The sequence below is a fragment of the Drosophila biarmipes genome, chromosome 3R (genome assembly GCF_025231255.1).
Source record: "Drosophila biarmipes strain raj3 chromosome 3R, RU_DBia_V1.1, whole genome shotgun sequence".
Taxonomy (NCBI): Eukaryota; Metazoa; Arthropoda; class Insecta; order Diptera; family Drosophilidae; genus Drosophila; species Drosophila biarmipes.
The window spans coordinates 27,558,917-27,578,236 of record NC_066616.1 but is presented as its reverse complement, the minus strand read 5'-3'; the positions used below and the strand labels follow the sequence as shown (position 1 = coordinate 27,578,236).

At 40.9% G+C, this 19,320-nt stretch overlaps 1 protein-coding gene across 1 annotated transcript in view; it reads left to right on the top strand.

The window, feature by feature from the left end:
- The first annotated feature begins 246 nt into the window (after positions 1–246).
- Positions 247–19,320, top strand: part of LOC108024647 (ETS-like protein pointed) — a 59,604-nt gene continuing 40,530 nt past the window's right edge. Inside the window, exons 1-3 of the mRNA XM_017094699.3 lie at positions 247–1,022; positions 6,581–6,929; positions 9,799–9,889. Of these exons, the coding sequence (XP_016950188.1) occupies positions 6,594–6,929; positions 9,799–9,889 (427 nt within the window). The 5' untranslated portion in view covers positions 247–1,022; positions 6,581–6,593. The remainder of the gene's footprint in view (positions 1,023–6,580; positions 6,930–9,798; positions 9,890–19,320) is intronic.

Sequence of the window (19,320 nt, the reverse complement as noted above, 5' to 3'; positions counted from 1 at the left end):
ATAAAAAAGTGAATAATATTTATAAGGCAGACTGGAATTACTCTCGATTTTCATAATTCGCGATTTTTCGTTATCAGTGGCGAGAGAGCAGCAAAAAAAGAATTAGACTGACTTGACGAAAGAGAGAGGAGAAGGAGAGCGCGAGACTGGGCAAGTGCGTCGGCGTTGGCGTCGACGCTGCGTCTGCGCCGACGCCGGCGTCGCTGCCGCCTGTTGCCGCCTTCGCTCAGTCTGTTTTTGTCTCTCTTTCGGGCAGCGTGCACAGCGCTACGGTAAATTTGAATGAATTACCAAATAAATCAAATAAATAAATAATAAGCAGGGAAACCCCAACTATTTGCAATACAAGCTGTAAAAAAGTGTGCAAGTGAGTGCAATACCAAAATCCCAAGAGATCCGCCTTATAAAGGCTAAGAGAGCCCGAAGAACCCGAGCAAACCGAAATCCATACACAAAATCCATCATAAAACCACAAAAATCTCCTCAAACATCGCGTGTGCGCCTGTCCCTCTGCGAGTGTGTGTGTGTTTGCGATCCGTCGGCCTTTTTTTCGGTTTGTTTCTTTTCGCGTCTTATAAGCCGAGCTGAGCTAAACCGATCCCGAGATCCCGAGATCCGAGATCCCGAGATCCGAGTCCCCGTCTCTCTTCTCGAGCTGTTCCTTTCGGCTCTCGGCGCGTCTTTGTCCCGGGCACGTAATCCCTCTCTCCGCTGCCTCCTGCCCCGATCAACCTGCTGATCCGATCCCACCGGAGGGTTAAACCTTATAGCATACCATATACCATACCATACCATACCACACCGTAGTGCAGAGGCGAGCAAGGGAGAGAGCGCGAGAGATAGTCATCGGCGCTGCCGACTCCATCAAGATTGTGCGCCTAATTTGAAGCTGTAATTAATTTGGATACCCTAATAAAAAGCCAGCCGTAAGACGGAATCCGGAGCCCAGAACCCTAAAATCAAGAACCCAGAAGCCCCCGCCTCCCCGTTCTCGAGGGGCGCTACTTTATTGCCCCGCACCGGTAAGAAAAGCGAAGTGAAGTGTTGAAAACAGTAGTTCAAGTATTAGTTTTTGTTATGTTCCCTACACTCGGAGTAAAAATTGATTGGAAATTCTAAAAATACCCAAATGGATTGATTTAACTTTAAAAAACAGTCGTAATCCTGGATTTTTGGTTTCTTTTTTAAAAACATTGAAGGAAAAAAATACGCTTACCTATGTATTCCAGAGCTCTAAAAAATTTTTAATTAATAAACAATTATTTTAATTTAATTATTTTGTTTATCCTTTGAAATAGTATACTTTTCCTTATAATCCTGTAGAAATTGACTTATTCTACATACTCAAAAATTATTGTTTTTCATAAAAACATTCCTTAACCAGAAACTGCCCAGATGGATCGCTGTTTTATTGAAAAAGCATCGTAATCCTAAAGTTTTGGGTTCTTTTTTAAAGGTATTCAAGAAAAAAGGTGTACTCTTACCTATGTATTCCCAAGCTCTAAAAAAATGTTGAAAAATTTCTTTTGAATATCCTTTGAAATAGTATACTTTTTCTTATAATTCTGTATTATTGTATTTTATAAAAACATTTCTTAACCAGAAAACGCCCACATGGATTGATGTTTTCTTAAAAGAATTTGAAGTACTGGAGTTCCAGAATGTTTTCTAGAGCTCAAAAAATAAATTTTTCATTACAACATATCCTTTGAAATATATCATAATTCTTTGGAATCATATGCCTATGATATAACCTTCTTTGCTCCGAGTGTACATATGTAAACCCTTTTCTGTGTTGGTGTTGCCTGTTTTCTTGAATGAATCTAGGAAAAAACTGGTTTGGGCCACCGAGCGATCTGCCGATCTCGCGATCTCGCCTCGATTCAGGATTGCTGCCTCTATAAACTCGTTGTTGGCCAACAGAATTTGAATTGGTTTTCTACCTCTTCATGGCCCGGCTAGTTGGCCAGTAGCTGGTGGCTGGTGGCTGGTAGCCAGGCCTGTGTGTGGGGCACTTCCACCACCCTTGTGGGAACACGATCGAAATTACTACTGTTCCTTTTACAGCTTCCGGTGCCGCAAATGAGCTTCCCTGCCCCTCGATGGGAGCCATTCGATCCGACGAGCTCTGTAATCGAGAATGTGTGAACGCCCTTTGGTTGGGGAGCCCGAATGTGGAACAACGATCGCATTAGACAATTAAGTATCAATAAAATGATACGGGAATACTGCTCTTTTGACCCTTGAGCACCGAAAAAGGGAAGGCTTCTTGTAACAAACCATAATTGGGATTTTCCTGTCGGCACTCTCGCTTACCTGAATGGGTTTGAAAAGGATTACTCAATGTGGGACTTAAATCAAAGTAATTATTATGGGAAAGAGGATCAAAGGATGGTTAAAACTACATTTAAAATGTATTAGGTGTTCCAGACGAATCCAGATCATATTAAGTTATCACGGTACCATACCATATAACATCATTTTTAGATTTGAATCCGGGCTCCTGATGTTATGAAAGATCGTTTAACGATTGTGAAACACAAGTAATTTCAAGCGTTATGACGTTTTCATAACCTCTTTAGATAAGCTAAGGATCCCTAAGAGTGTTTAAAAATACCAACCTACCAAAGTTGCCATGAAATTCCCAGGGGAATGATAAGGAATTATGGCCATAATCGATAATTTGCTGTGTGACGATCGTTGGATCATAATTGAGGCCAGTTCTGGCACCGCTCCCCCCTCCCAGTTCCACTCTCTCCCCCAAACGAGAGACCAGTTCAAGATCCTTTTCCATAAATACCCACAGACAATTACAGTTCAGTGGATCTTCGGGCCTTCTCGTTCGTTGCCCCATGCCACGTTTAACTCGGATTCTGCGGACCCCGCAGCCCGACGCTAAAAGTATCAACCTGCTGCAGACAGGCCGAGATCAAGATCGATCCCATGACAAGGCACACAGATACTGCACAGCACACAGCACACAGCACACTATGACGAAAACGACGACGACTGCGACAGATACTCGAAGAACACATGTGCACACAGGCGGCAGGCATCCCGACGAGGATCATCGGCGGCTCGGAGCTGGAGATCCCTTCGAAGAAAGGGCCCCGGGACCCAGGCGATGGGAAAGAAATGTGTACTCTACCGTTACGTACACACCGAAAAATTGCACCCCTATTCGCTGTCGCTGTTGCTGCTGTTGTTGTTGTCCGTCTGGGCGAGGAGTGTGCACCATATCGAAAGATCATATTCGTTTACAATCTGTTCGCTAAGCATCTGCTGTGCACAGCCTCTGAGCCTCGGACTCCCAGACATCTTCTGCTTGGTCCACTTACCCCAGAGCCCTCCCAAAATTTGCTCTTTTCCAGGGAAAACATATGCTCCGATTTTTCGATTCGTCGTGTGGTTTTTTGTTGTCGCCCTCTCTGGATGTTTTATTTGATTTTTCGTTGTTGTCTGGGTTATCTACGTGTCTGGGCGATAAGGTTTGTGTTCAGATAGTTTGGCGATTGCCGCGACTCTTTCTTTCTTTTTTTTGGCACCCTGCCGAATGATTTTTGGTGCTCTGCCGAGCACTCGAAATGTTGCGAATCGAATGAGTGAGCTCTGAGTGGCACTTTCGAACCCATTAGTTTGCTACGATTTCCAACATAGTATTCCCCTTTATCTACCTGCAAACCCATAATTTGCTTCTATAAAAATGAATTTTGGAATGCGCATCGATAGGGACGGACGTCAAAGTCATGTTTAGTTGATTGACTAAATAAAACCAAACTTAATCTCTACGTACTGGAGGGGTTGAACATGAAATTCCCCCAAAAGCCCCATTCACTTGAGAGTGTTTACCCAGATGATCTGAGGTGTATTTATTTGAAGAATTGCTTTTACGATAGCCTAATCTTTATGGGGTTTCCTAAAATAGACAAATTTAGTTCTTTTCCATTCACAATTTTGGTTTGCCAGGTGCCAGGTAAGTGACTATGAGTACTAGAGAATTCTCTTTTTCCCTTTGCAAAGGCAAGAAATCAATTAGACTTGCCAAAAGTTGCCAATTATCTTGGCCACTTTTATGCGTCAATAAATTATTTTCGTGTGAAAAGCGCACTCAGTATTGCTACCATATTGAAAATCATATGCAGTCTTGCATCTATATATATCCGCCACCGAAAATGCATAGAGATTGTGTGCAGATTTAGTAATGTTGTTGCGGTTTTTGTGCGATTGCTGTTCTACATTGAATTGATTGCACTGGGGCGGCAGCAAAACTAAGAGGCGCGAAATAAATCAACTTTTTGTGGAGCGCGCCGAGCGCTTTCGCGGCTGCTGCAGTCGCTGATTTTATTATCCATTTAAATGTTGATTAACTTAAATTCGTTTTTAGTGCACTCACTTGCTCCCCAGCGCACACTGAATGGTGTATATTGTGTATCTGTGTTTTATTTTCTGTGAATGCGAATACATAACTGTCCAGCTGGGCGTTCCATTCTCAGTCGGCAACGACCACGGACAAAAATCAGCAAATCAAATCGAAATTGATTTCGCAAGAGCAAAAGCTGAAATTTATGCAACAGCTTATCGATTCTCATGACGCTGTTGCCCTAGGCAGTGGGGGTATTCCTTCCTGGGATCGCAAGAACATCATAGATGCTGAGACTTAAATGCTTTTTAACAAGTAAATTATCTACTTCTTAACAAAGTCTTAATGGTTTCAGTTTTCTTACGTTAAAATACATCCCCAAGATAAAAATCCTAACGATCCTGACGAATTTTTCAAGACCTTCAAAAATATCTATATAAAGAACCTGAGCCTTCGTAGAGTCATAAATATTCGGTATTCCCCTCTTTCGGTACTTTATTTTCAGTTAGATCAGCTTGAGTATGGCGGAATTCTTCTACCCGTACCCTCTGGTATATATATAGCTCAGATTTACATATGTGTACGTCCGTGGCTGATAAGGCGGCTAGATAACTGTGGGCCACACACTCACCGAGTGCCAAAGAGCGGGGCCGAGGGGGAGGGACTTTGGAGGAATCGTCACCGATGCGACGACAGTATCCACACATTTGCATAACGTATCTAATTAGGCAGCCAGTGCCCAAAGATACTCCTCAGATGTAGCTCCAGATATATATGCATATGGTGGGGGCGTTTACCGTAACGAAGAATAAGATTTATGGGGTTCTACGGTTTATAATAGGTTTGTAGGGTTTTTAGCTCTAAAAAAAATAATTTTCAACTATTGAAATACATTTTAAAATAATTTAAAAGCGAATAAAAACAAAGTGAATCAGTTAAGGATTTTCTGTTTTGTAAAAATTTTGATGTATGATATGATATGGCGTGATATGATATTTTGAACTGCTTAAGTTTTTGTTTCACAGTAAATAAATTTTTTTTTTTAATAAATTTTGATATGTGCTTAATAAATACATTTAATATTTATTTTATGTTAATGTTTTTTTTTTTTTCATTTACTTTTAATAACCCTTTGTTCAGCCTCAGTCCCCCGATAATAGCATTTTTTGTGCTCTCGCTTATTAGGTTAATCGTTTTCTCGTTATTTATCGCCAAATTGCGTTTATCACACAAAGTACTTTAATGTAAATATAATATTGAGTGCGTAATTACTGGACATTATCGCGGGGCCGTGTTATTTATAGTGGCTACTGGCCTGGGGATTTCTTCAACTGCTGCTCTGGTCTTCTCTTCTCCGAGGCTTATCTCGCCCCACTTCCGGTGATAAAATTTTCTAAGACTTATTGTTATGCGTTTCGGATTCGAATGCGGCTCGTACTTAATACAAGTTTTAATTCAAGTGACTGCGAAATCGGGGACAAGTGAGCTTCATCATTTTCCCAAGCAGCTAGAGAAGGATTGAAAACTTTTTATGGTAAACTAAAAATGTTTTTATGAAGCGGGCCGCATTTCCTCCCAAGGCACAGGGACTAAACACACTAATTGGGGGAACATTGGGGGAAACAAGCTGGTGAAATCTGTGTGATCTTCCTGCCCAAACTCTTTGTGGCGACACTTCAAAGTAACTTTTGGTGTTTTCTTTGAATCGCCCAGCACATCGCTCCATGATCATCAACCGCCGCTTGGCCAGGGCAAATATTTGGTAACTCAAAAGAGAACGAAACCCATTAGAAATATATATTTAGAAAATGGGAAACCCTTTGACTTGGGTCTGGGTCTCCATGCTATCCCCCTACGATGGATGCTGTGTAAACAGAATAAAAGCGTGCTCATATGCAAACTGTGCCTCGTCGGCTCCTTTTGTTGTGGTCTCTTTCAAAGGTGGCGGAGCCATTTGATGTCCGACTGCCAGGGAAAAAGTGTCATAATTCCTTGGGTCAACATGCAGTTGGATTTGAGCCATGAAAGAGGTGCGAACGCCAGGGTGGGAGGTGCCAACGAGGCCTAATAAAGACGGGGAGGGGAAAAAAAGCCAATAATTGAGCGATAATTAAGACACCTCACACCCAGGCGCCCAGTAATAATTGCAACGATTTGTTTATTGAGCAGAAAGCTAATTGTTTGTTTTATTATTTCGATTTTGGACTCTCTGCCCCGCAGATGCCTGCGCAATATGGAATTGGCGATTTGTAAAACAGATCTGTCTGCCACGAAATTCATGCTGCCGCCCTCCCTGCCCTCGTCTGCGGCCATCGGATCCTCATCCTCAGCGGTCTCTGCCACGGCATCCCACTTCCTCGACAAGGCGGCCCACGAGCTCTTCCAACTGAACGCCATCAACGGACACCTGTTCAAGTCGCCGGCCAGCGGCCACCTCAACTCGGTGGGCAATCCCTCGATCCTGAGCCACCTCAGCGGCATCAACAATAGCATCAGCCAGGCGGGCCAAGTCAGCACCATGAGGCTCAAGAAGAACCGCAAAGTCACCTTCCTCTCCAGTCTAGTTGAGGTGAGTAAAGGAATTTCAGAAATTAGATTAAATTGACCTGTGGGGGTAGGAATTTATGTAATGATCATGGGTGGGCTAACTCCCAAGCTATGAGATAGAAAACCAATTGGAGGGCCTAGAAATTTTCAAAGATTTGTATAACCCAGCAGAGAATGTATGCGTACACTGTTTGTGTGACGGTGAAGTACGATCCAAGCTATTCGTATTTATCAAAAGTCTTAAGCATTTCACATTTAAAATCATAATTAATTAATTGGAACGCTTTTTTATAGCAACAGAATGTGTGCGTACATTGTTTGTGTGGCGGCAGAGCACGATCAAGGCTATTTCACATGTTCGATTTATCAAAAGCCTTAAATATTTTTTCCTATAAAGCTTAAATAATTAATTGGACGGTAATTTTCACACTGTTTGTGTGGCGGCAGAGTACGAAAAAAATCTTAATCTAACTTTAACCTTCTAGTTTTATGAATCAATTGAAATCTTAAATATCACTAACTATTCAAAATCCAACTGAAGTTGCTAATAGACTCGACGCTTTACCCATTTAAAACTGGGTAGCGATGACTGCACGTCGCTGATCGATGGCTGCATAAATCTATAATTTCTATATTTAACTACGTACAAGTGAATTTGCTGATCAAGTGATCGATAGCCTGTCCGTCCGTTTCTATGCCAGTTTGACAGCCATTGCAGTTGGAGCCCCAATGACAGCGCGATCCCCTGCGATCCCCTGCGATCCACTTTGCGTATGCAGATCACGTAGATCGCATTCTAAATTTGGTAGACCAAACAAAACGCAATTATTATGTATTATGCTTTGTTGCGTTTTTATTCGCAACACCCTGCATTTTTGGCCGAGTCTTATTATAGAGTCACTTTATAGAACACTCTGTTACTGATCATAGGGGAGGAACTAAGGCAAGGGTGTAGCGCATTCGTTGGCATTCCTTTGAAATGATTGTTGTAAACCATCTTTTGTTTGTTTGCTATAAAAGCCATAAGCGTGCCACTTGGGGTATGACGAACGCATCTGTATAGACAAAAAGGCCTGATCAAAATTTGGAATAAGCAGGGACCTCGATGCGTAACCGACCAAAAAAAAGTCAAACAAGCAACAATGGGAACCATGATCGTAAGGCTTCACCTTCCTTCAACACCTTTCCTTTCATCTCTTTAAATACCCTTCTAGAAGGCGTTCCTAAAAGAATGCTTTCTTAGGAATAGCTTACTTGTCAGCTTTTTAATACTTGCCATACTTTTAAGGTTTTTAACTGATTTTGTGGGAGTGGATTTTGTGATATAATGCTTAGAAGTATACTTTTGATAAAAGATAGAAGAGGTACAAGACTTGGTTCTTGAAATATAGAATTATATATTACAATATAATATTGATACAAACAAATACGAATTAATGGTTATGGTACTTGGAAAATTCTTATCTTGATCAGAGCTTATTTTAGGTATTTGATGAGATCATTTTTTAAGAACTTTCCTTATAAGGCGTAGAGTAATCCAATTTTCGGTTACCAACTCAGGCCCCTCCTTTATTTCCCACTCTCCCTGGGGATTCTTTGTGCCCCATATGAGGTTGACAGGTCCCGAGTGAAGGCATTTGACACATCGCCTGCGGTAAGCATATCCGCTGGCCCGCCGAGCCGTTGACCACTTTCATCCGGTCTTTCGGGGCCAACAGCCTGACCCCCAGCCGATCCTTCCCCCGCCTGTCCTCCTGCCCTCCAAAAAAGCCCCAAAAAGGACATGCGCATGCTCAGCCGGCTGGAAAATGCAGCCAGGTAATCCGATCCAGAGTGTCTGGCCCTTGGAGAAGCTAAGTCTTGGGTTTCCACCAAGTGCGTAACCAAAGACTTGTGGATCGTGGAGCCCGAAAATTGGGTTCCAATCTGGAATTCTGCTCGGATTCGCCGAAGAATTGATTATGGCATTTACGGAGCATTCCGTTTGACTGCTGTGACCTCCATTATCATTAAGCGACCCGCACAGCCGCCGCAGTCAAACGTACAATTCAATTTATTAGAACGCGTTCACCACGATCGGATGGATGGACCCATGGGACACATTGGGGCAGTCCGCCGTCAATTGCCAAGGCAATCTATGCCATTGTGGCTCTGATTGTTGTGCCCCGAGCCTCGGCTCTACGTTACACTCACCCGCTCACTCACTTTCCCGAACGAGGGGCGCAGCACACATTTTGTAATTGGGTAAAAGTGGCTTGTTTATAAATATGTACAACACAATCGTGAATGCCTTGTTCACTGCGCTACTCTGGGGCTGGGGATGGTGGGAAGAGCACCTCGCTGGGGCAAATGGGAAGGCCAGGAACAACAAACAGCAGTGATGGATGGATCGTGCCTAAAATATGGCTTTCTAATTAACAACTAAATGTAGGGATTAGCAGCTGGAGCTGGTTGTTTGAAATGTCAATCAGGGGATCGTAAGGAGCTGGAACATATAAAATGGGAATTTTAGGGGCTAAACTTAAGGCGCAACATTTTTCTAGGAATAAATTCCCCATGTTAAGCCTGAAAAAGAGTATAGGTTTTTATGAAAACTTGAGCAACATTATTTAAAATTAATACAAAAAAATGATTCAGAACTTTTCTTGGAACTAAAAATGATATTATCGCAAACTTTCAGTCTAATCCTTGACAAATAAAGTAATGAAAAATCATTTTTAATTAGAAAAGCAATGCTTATGGAAGTAAAATATTTTGAGAACCTCATTTATGACTAACAAAAGCGTTTAAAATAAAAACAATAAGACCATTTATGAATCAGATTTTTAAAAATGTACAATGTTAAATGTTGTTTTGTAAGCCCTAACTAATTACTCCTTTTTTATCAACAGTCCCGAAACATTTTCATCAAGGAGGAGCCTATCCACGGTTGCAAGGATCTCTGCAGTTTATCGGATATTTCAGATCATGAGCCGGCGTTGGGTGAGTAAAAACCCATCATAACCAAGCCAATATACGATTGTGCGGATTGTTTACTTTGGCCGAGTGCTAACTTATTTGCTGTATCGCTTTCATGCGCCTTATACCTCTTTTTTCTTGTGTTTCTCCTTTGTATTTTGTTTGTTGAATGGCATTTCGAGGTCTGGCGAGTTCTGATAACAGATTTCCAAGAAATGGATATAATTGAAGAGCCCAATGTTGTTGATGAGCAAATGTTCAGCAATTATATAGTAACGGCGCGTTATGGCCATATCTTGACTCACGCGCTGTGTATCTTTGGTATATTACTCAGATAGATTACTTTTGTTTATATATGAAGGCTGCAGTTCATCAGAACCCGCCCATTATCGATGCCTAGTTGATTCGCGGAAAATATTATTTATTAGATGAAAAATTCAAAATGTATCTGAAAGATACAAAGCTGTTGGCATAGAAATGATTATCAAAATGAAGCGCAGAAGGATATTTGCCGGTCGTCACAGCCTAGCAGTATATGCTTAGTGGTTTTTGCGACTTTATTATTATTTTTTGCCTTTTGAACCGAGCGATAAAACGGCAAAAAACAGACAGAGAGTGAGCGCAACAGCGAGCCAAATAATTTGGCGATAAGATAAGCCAACAAAAGCGTGTAGCTGGAATAAAAAAGAACCCGAGCGAAAAGAAACAATGCCGAAGAAAGATATTTGGCCGGTGTGTGGGATCGTTTGTTATGGCACATAGCATATGCCATGTGCACTTATTATAATGTGGCCATTGGAATACACATAATTCCCAAGCATTCGCATAGTTTTGGGTTCGCATTTCAGTGGAAAGTCACGTCGTTGGCTTCCGGCGGGCCCAGCCCCTTGGTTCCTTGATTCAGACAACTCCCCCAGGCAAAGTGCCAAGCCAACTTGCACATATTCATTCAGCCAGTCACTCCCGCCCGCACTCACTCACTCAGTCACTCACCCATTCATTCATTCATTTGCTCCTTTAAATGCCCCTAAAAGAAGAGATCTCTGCGCGCCGAATACATTTGCATTTGAAGTACTCGAAATAAATGTATCTGAGAAATGTGCAGCGCTACCTTTTCCCTCCGCTGCCGCTGTCAATCAGGCAATCCGTCAGTCATTCACTCACTCACTCTGTCAACTCTTCGTATACTTAATGTGACAAAACAGCGTTGTTGCTGCCTTTCGTATGGCCTGTGTCTAGTATATTTTATCTATTATTTCACACACAGCCTCGGGGGCAGAAAGAGATTTCGTGGATCGGACAACGTTTTATGGTAATTTGTTATGCATCTTTTGCCCTCTTGCTTGCGAGGCGAGAACAATGTACAAAATATGTGTTAATAATGGGAATTTCTCGGATTGTACTTGGCTTTTGGTATGGCGGCGATAAAGTAACTCGCAGCTCGATGTCGAAATTTAACCCAAGATTCTGAATTACTAGGGGGAAAACTCCATGCCATCTACTGGGAATTAAGAGCTGATAAAAATATATGTTTACTTGGGATATAGTTGCTGATTGCGGAAAAAATTATTAACTGTTGACTATTTAGTTGTTTTTAAGAGTCATAAAAATCCAGAAAAATGAAGTATGTATAATATAAGCCTAAACAATAATAGAATGTGAAAAGAAAACACTTGTATTTAAATATCTCATGGATACAAGAAAAACAATGCACTGCCATCTGCTGAAATCTTTAAGATTGAAACGATCTTAGTGCTGTTTAATGTTTATAGAAACAAATAACACAAATCTCGTCGGGGATTCAGTTTTCAGTTTTTTCGCCGCGGCCCATAACATCGCGGCAGTCACCGAAAAAGAAAAGGAACCCCGAAACGTAAAAAGTATTTATGTATTTATGTCTTATCGCTGCGTAGAGATCAACAAAGCGCAAACAATTTCAATGTCAACGCAAGCCCAAGACTAAAGTCAGTGCCCAACTAAATATACAAATGTGTAGTGCGCGAAGGGGTGGACCTGAGTGGCATGTAAACTTGGGATCGTAATGTGAAAGATGTTCTTTATTTGATTATTATTAAGACTATTTCAAGAATTTTTCCATTTATTTATATTACAATTTAAAAAATATTACTCATACGCACTGTGACTTTTTCCTAGTTACTTTCTTTTTAACTAAGTTCGGGGATATTTGTTTTAAAGGTCCACCCCATTGCGCCTGTAGAGTGGCATGTATCTATGTATTCAGACATGTGTGGGACCCAGTCCCTTACTGAAAACGACTGGCAGCCTGAACTTTTCGCTCGTCGCTAGAAGATCGCGGCCATAAAATGGCAACAGAAACAAAAAATAAATATAAAATCACAGAACTAAAACAAAAAGGCGGAAAAAGCTGAAAAAAAACATGCAAAAACGGCGACAACTGCGCAGATGCTGAATGGAAAATGGGGATGGCACATAAAAAAGGGGGAGCTGAGCAAGATCGAGAGCCAGGCACGTAAATTTAGTTTACATTATGCTGAGGAAAGATACACTTAACAAGATATTATCACTATAGAACTAGAAATCAATCTAAGAATATAAATAAAAATCAAAAATCGCTCAACAATTATGCAACTGTTTGGAAAAAGGAAACCTTTTTTTTTAAATAAAGATAAATTATTAAATAGTAGACCCTTTTTTTAAAAGAAAATTACTTGATTTGGAAAGGGCTTCTCAAATAAGTCCCAAATATTTTCTCTCAGTGCACGCAAAAGGCTGCCCTTATTTTAATTATATGCGCACACAGATACGAACGCACACTCACGCACGCACACTCGCCCGACTTAATCATCTCCCATTAATCATAAACTTTGAAAATAACAAGAAACCAAACGAAACGAAACAATAAATAAAGCAAATTACATTTTTGCTTATTAAATATGTGCGCTATGATTTGTATAAAAAAAATATTAAAATTCAAGATCTCAGAGAGAGGAAGAGAGCGGGGCAGCGAGCCCCACCAGCAGAACGGCAGAGTGCGAGAGCCTGGCGTCGGCGCTGGCAGCGCAGTCGGCTGTGCGAGCCCCACAACTTTCATTCATTTGCCTGCTCAATTCATTCATCCCCGCGCGGTCGACGTCGCAGCCGGCGGCGCTGCTCCCCAGCGCTCTCCCGCTCGCTCTCTCGTTGGGGGGCTCTGTCTCGCCTCTCCAAGAAACACGTTCGTTTTCATTCATACTCGCCAGGCAACAAAAACAACAACAAAGCTAGCTGGTTCTCGAAAGAAAAATAAAAAACAAAACGCAGAGAAAACCAAAAAAGAATTAAAATGCAGCTGATGAATGGGGGAATGGAAATGGAAATGGGATTGGGATTGGAAATGGGAATGGGAGCGGGAATGGGAGTGGGAATGGGGGAATTAAAGGCAGCGACGAGTGGATCTTGTTGCTGCTGTCTCCCTCCCACCCTCGCGGCGCAGTTGTTGTTGCTTCCTCTGTCATTGGGGCTTGATGTTTGTTTCCTTCCTTTTTTGCGTGTGCCTCCACTGGAGCCCCATCCTCTCCTTCCTCTCTTCCCAGGCTGGTTCCTGCAAACCGGCTCCTTCCTCTTCCTCTTCCTCTCCGGGTTTGTCTTTTGGGGCTCCTCTTTGATCGCTGCTCCAGCCTCTGCTTCTTCTGCTTCTGACCCTCTGTCGGCGTCGCTGCCGCTGCCCGTGGGCGACTTTGACTGGAAGTCCAACTGCAGTCGTTGTTGCTTTTTAATACCCTGCACTGTAGGGTGTTCCAATTAAAATGGGATGTTTGTCACAAGGTTGAAAACCAGGTGTAGAACTTTCAATTAAATTTTAGGGAGTGAATTGTTGAAAAACAAATTTTGTTTTTATATGAACCCTGCTATATCTTAAAAGCAACCGACTAAAAAGTCATAAAAAAACCTTGGTTAATATTTTTTATTTCCCAATAAAACCCAAAAAATTCTAGTTATCTTCATGACTGACATAAGAGGCTAGTTTTCATAAATCGTAAACGACCATCTTATAAAAAAAAAAGATTATTGCAATTCTACTTTCTTTTTTCATCTAATATGTTTAATTCTCCTGATAGAACCCATCAAGGGTATCTAAACCTCAGCTTTGCATAAACCCTCCAGCCATCTCAGTTTTGTTTTTATTGTTTTTGTGCATTTATTTTGTTTTTTAGCCGCTCGCTCTTGGACCAACTTCATATTTATTCATAATTTGAACTCCCCCCTTCCAGCCGCATCCAGCCGGGCACCCCACCCGCCTTCCAATCCCCCACCCCTTCCAGCCATTCCACGCACAATTTGTGGGCAGCTGCTGCACATGGAAATGTGGAAAACTGGAAAACGAGTTGCCAACACACACTTGCTCGTGTTTCTGATTTTAAGTTTTTTGTTTTAATTTCAGTTTTTGTTACCTTTCAAATTTCTTGTTCACAGATCTTTTTTTCCTCCTCTGCGGTTGTCGTTGGTTTTTTTCTTGGTTTTTTTGGTTTTTTTTTTTGGTTCGTGGAAGTGCTGCGTTAACAACTTTTGGTTGTTGTTGCTGTAGTTGCTGCTTCCACAATTTTTCATTCATATTCAGAGGCGTGCGAGTGTGTGTATCTATGTTTGTAGTTGGATACATCGCCTGTTTTATATTTCATATGCACGCCACTTTGTACTCACTTACTATTTGTGATTTTCGTTTTGTTTGCTTATTTTTCCTTGCCTTTTTATTATTACTTTTTTTTCTCTGTCCGCCCTGCCTTTCGGCGGTTTTTCGCCTGATTCTGCTTTATTCATTCATAAATTTTTACAGTCCGTCGCTGAATTTTGTTGTTGTTTCGCCTGGAATTAATAGCTCGAGAACTTTTTGATTCACTTGAATTGAGGCCTTAATGGCGGCATAATTCGGTGCATTATTTCATTCATTACGGCCACTTTGGGATTTTTTTCTGCATATCTTTTCTATTTTTATGCAGATACATTTATGAATTATTCGTTGTAAAATCAAATTAGTAGGGATTATGCAGTTTATGGGCATTGTATAAGCCGCACGATCTTTTAGAGTTGGCGAGAAGTGGTTGGAATTTCCAGTGGAAAACTTAACGATAAGAGCTCTACTGAACTCAAAGAGAATTCAGTTTCTTATAGTATCAACTTAACTACTGTATGATTAATAATGTTTTTTTTTATATTTATTTTTTATTTATTTATTAGTCAAATATGATACCCTAAAAAATTAAAAAACTAATCTTTACCTTACCAATATTGAATTTTTATAAATTTCATATGCAATATTAACCCCTATATATGATTACTATATTTTTCTGAGTGCAGCCACGTAGTCAAATATGTAAATCGCCTACAAAAGACAAATAGACTTTATCTAATCACGTTCCCTCAACGTCTCTATTCCCACTTCCATTCATCCGCACCAAAAACAATGTTATCAAAGCAAAAGCGCTTTTCTTTTTTCCATTCTATATTTTTTTTCTGACTGTGTAGAACGGATGTGTCTAAATTGAGCGCATCCCATGGACGAATTAGCCGCATTTATTGTAATAGTCGCAGTTGTTTTTGTTTCTTCGGATTTCTCGAGTTGTAATAAAGCCCAGTCCATGGCTAATCGGCACGCTCCGAAGTGTTGTAATGCCGCCAGAAAAGGGCCAAAGAGCAGCGGAAAAAATGAAGCCATAAACCACTGACCCAGCACAATAATCAGGGTAAAAACTTATCAGGCAACCCTCTCACGCGTGCGACCTTCACCAGTTTGAACTTTACCAAACGAAACTCACTTTTTTCGCTCCAAATAGCTGAAACCCCAAGAAACAACCAATGAGCCGAGGGAAGAACACAAAGAGCGCAAATATTTGTGACTGGCTGATAAGGGCTGTCCTTATCGATGGCGGTGGCTGTTATTGGGAGGCGCACAGGGGGCAGCAGGCACTCTGATATTATAATGCACTTAGCCTACACCTTGAAATATTGGGGCCCAAAGACAAGGGAATCACCTGTTGGTTACCACGGCAACAAGATGATAGGAGAACATGGGGACTTGCGAAAATTGCTTTCTGCAATATTAAAACAAAAGAAATCACACGAGGCTGGTGCGAAGTGGTAAAAATATTTAGCTACATATTTTTTAATTCTAATGAATCGCTGTTGAAATGTTATTGAAAAAGATTTGAGTGACAGCACGTAATAAATTCTTTTGTTATCAGTTCTGTTTTTATTTATTTATATTTCAAGCTTTAGATTAACCACAAACCTATTAGTGTGATTGGATTTTATAAGGGTTGCTTATCAATTCGACTATAAATAATACATTTTGACGTATTTAACATTTCATTTTATTTTAAGACCTATAAAATTCATAAAATTTTTTATTTTACACTTATTGATGGTGAAGTATATTCTTTTTCGAAGTTGCTTATTTTGGCTATCTTTGGCAAAATCTTTTTAATAAAGAATTTCACCAAAAGTGATTTTCGTGTATTTTAGTTTCTACATGATTTTTACATGCATCAGCAGCGACACCTGGCGGCGAGTAGACTGCATTAAGCCTTTAAATTATAGCATACTTAAGGGGGCGAATTGGGTATAGTTTAAAAGTGTTGCATACCCTAGGGCAACTAAAAAAGGATGTTTATCTGAATACAAATTATACAAATGCTTATAATCTAGAGAGTATTATTCTGCCATCACAGTAAAGAAGTTATTTCCCCAAAATTGTTCACTTAAAACTAGCAACATCAATATTGAAGATGATACCCAAAATCTACCGAAATCTAACCTTGAACCACGCAAAAAATATATAAAATACCCATTTGATTAATTGGCAATCTCAACGAAAACAAGAAAAAATCGAAAACATTTTTGCCAAGCCTTAAAAGTAAAGCGTATTAAAAAGAAACTTCAACGCGTGCCTTCAACAAATTATCTTATAATTTAGCCAAAATGAATAAAAAGCGAATTTCGAAAGGCCACTTATGACCATTTCGGGAGCAATTCAATTAATCATAAATGCCAAATATGGGGCAAAACTACATATATCAGTGGAGAAAAGGAAACCGAAATGCCATTAGGAAATGCTGCAAGACGCGACTAACAAATATGAATCAATTAATGCAACAAAAGGCAACCTGTCCGCAAAAAGTCCACCAACTCACACAGATTAGATGTGTGGCTGCTGGGGCAACAAATTGCGGCAAGTGGAAACCCGTTCTTGGGACAGCTTCAATTGCATTTTATGATTTACCAACCAACGGACGAAGCAACCGCTCGCACAGCCGCAGCACTCGAGCAATTGATAATGCAATCGATGAAAAATTGAATCATACAGGATCTCGATCCATATAAATATGTTTTTGGCCAGGCAGCGGGGGAGGGGGAGGGCGAGGGCGAGGGGTATTGGCCATTGGGAACACCTGCCTTGTCATAATGATTGTGTCTGCACAATTTTCCAGTTGCCTGCCCCCGGCCCGGGGTCTCAGAGTTTTCCAGGAGGAGTGCGTTCTATCGATTCGGCGATCAAAGCCCGATGATCATCAATTCAAGCGTGTCCACCTGGGCTCTCTAGCCGGCCTCTCTCTCTCTGTTGGCCAATTTAACGCTGCTACCCCTTTGGCCAATTGATAATTTAACGCTTCAATTGGCCCAAAAAGAAGCTAGCTGCCTAAAACAAAGGGCCATACATGTGAATTGGTATTACCTATATGAAGACCCTATTTTCTGCCTTGTCATAATTCGTTCAGCATTTTAAATTAAAGTTAGCGTAATGCCTAATGGGTTTTTGTGCCCTAATGCCTTTTCTGCAATTGTCATTTGAATTAAAAGCCATTCCGTTGCGCTACTTTTGAGCTCTTAACTAAGTCTATGGATAGATGGGTAGATCCCATCCTATTAAATGGGTTTTATGTCAGAGGATGGAGTGGCAAAGTCCATTAGTTGGAAGCGTTTTATAAAAAAGGGAACACCTATAAGTTGTAAGTAATCTTATTAGCTGGTGTACTTTAAGTGGTTATTATGATAACTTGATATATAATGGAGATAAACTAATACCTCTTCGTATCTTGAGTTATTCCTTGATTAAATTGATGTAAATGGCAGTATAGTACAGTTTACGCCAGCATTCTCATACCATAACTCTACTTAAAGCAGATTTTCTGATTTGTGAATAGATCCCATAAGTAACCTCTTCATCGCAGCTCCTCCGCACTTGAGCTAGCTCTCCGCGGATCTTCACCCCCGTAGAATGTCGGCACTGGCGCTTTTGTGTCTATTCGAGCCGAAAATTCTCTAAACAAAAACAATCGATAAATTTCCCCAGAAGATTGCTGCAAGTGGCCGAGTGCCTGAGACTGGGGATGCGGGACGGGGCGGTCGTAGCGCCATTCGCACAGTGGGTTACCTTTGATGCCGAACGCAATTTATCAACGGATTTTATTAAGTGTTTTCGTTGCTCGCCTGCATTTGAAATCCCCGCCGCCTGATGTTGACCATAACACCCACAACCGAATCGAATTGCTTCGCACTGAATCGGATCTTCTTGTATGGGAATTTGTGCGAGAATCGGTGACTGGGAAGAGGAATTTGTATATGGTAGGGGGAATACATTTATATAAGTAGGTACAGTCCGATGTGAAAGTAAAAAGATACAAACGGTGGAAGAAGATACGTCATTTATCTATAGTTGAATATTTATGACTAATATCATTGTGATTAAATGATATACCATTCAATCTAAATATAGATTGAAAAATATTAATACTTCCTCTTGATATTACCTTTTCAAATATAAAAACTGATTTTGGTCTAGTTATAAGTTTTTTTTACCAAGTTATATGTATCTCTAAAAGTCTAAAATACCTCTACTCCATCTATATTCATGCCCCGCACTGTACTCGACTTTGTATATTGTGCGCCTGAGATCGCAAGTTAATTTATTCGTGGGTTAAGCATTTAGTTTTGTTTATTTGAAACCGCCGAGATTTGTGGCTCTCCACATAAATTTGTTTGTCAATGGACCTTTCTCCTAAGACCTCCCAGCCCTCCTCCCGCCTTTAATTATACCACCCAACCTATCCTATTATATCTCGGTTCAACTTTTTCCCGTTGCCTGTTGAAAACCATTTAGTTATATATTTTAATTGCGTTCGCTTCATTTGTTTAGGTAGCCGAGGAGTGTGAAAATTGTGTGCCTGCAACTGCTGCAGCAGCGGCAAACATCGAGGGGGAATATCTGGGAGTATCTCAGGCCACAGCCTGTACTTGGTCCGCTTATTTTAGCCATGGCTAATGCCAACAAACACTCGACTCGATCGCACGCAAGCTGCAACTGCGAGCAGGTGAAACTTTTGCCATAGTCCAAGGGGGGGGCTCAGGTGTTTTGGGGGCCTACTTGGGGGAGTGGGCAGGCCGCTGGTAGCAGTTTGAACAGCTGACCAAACCGCTTTTGTGGCGGCATTAAAACATAA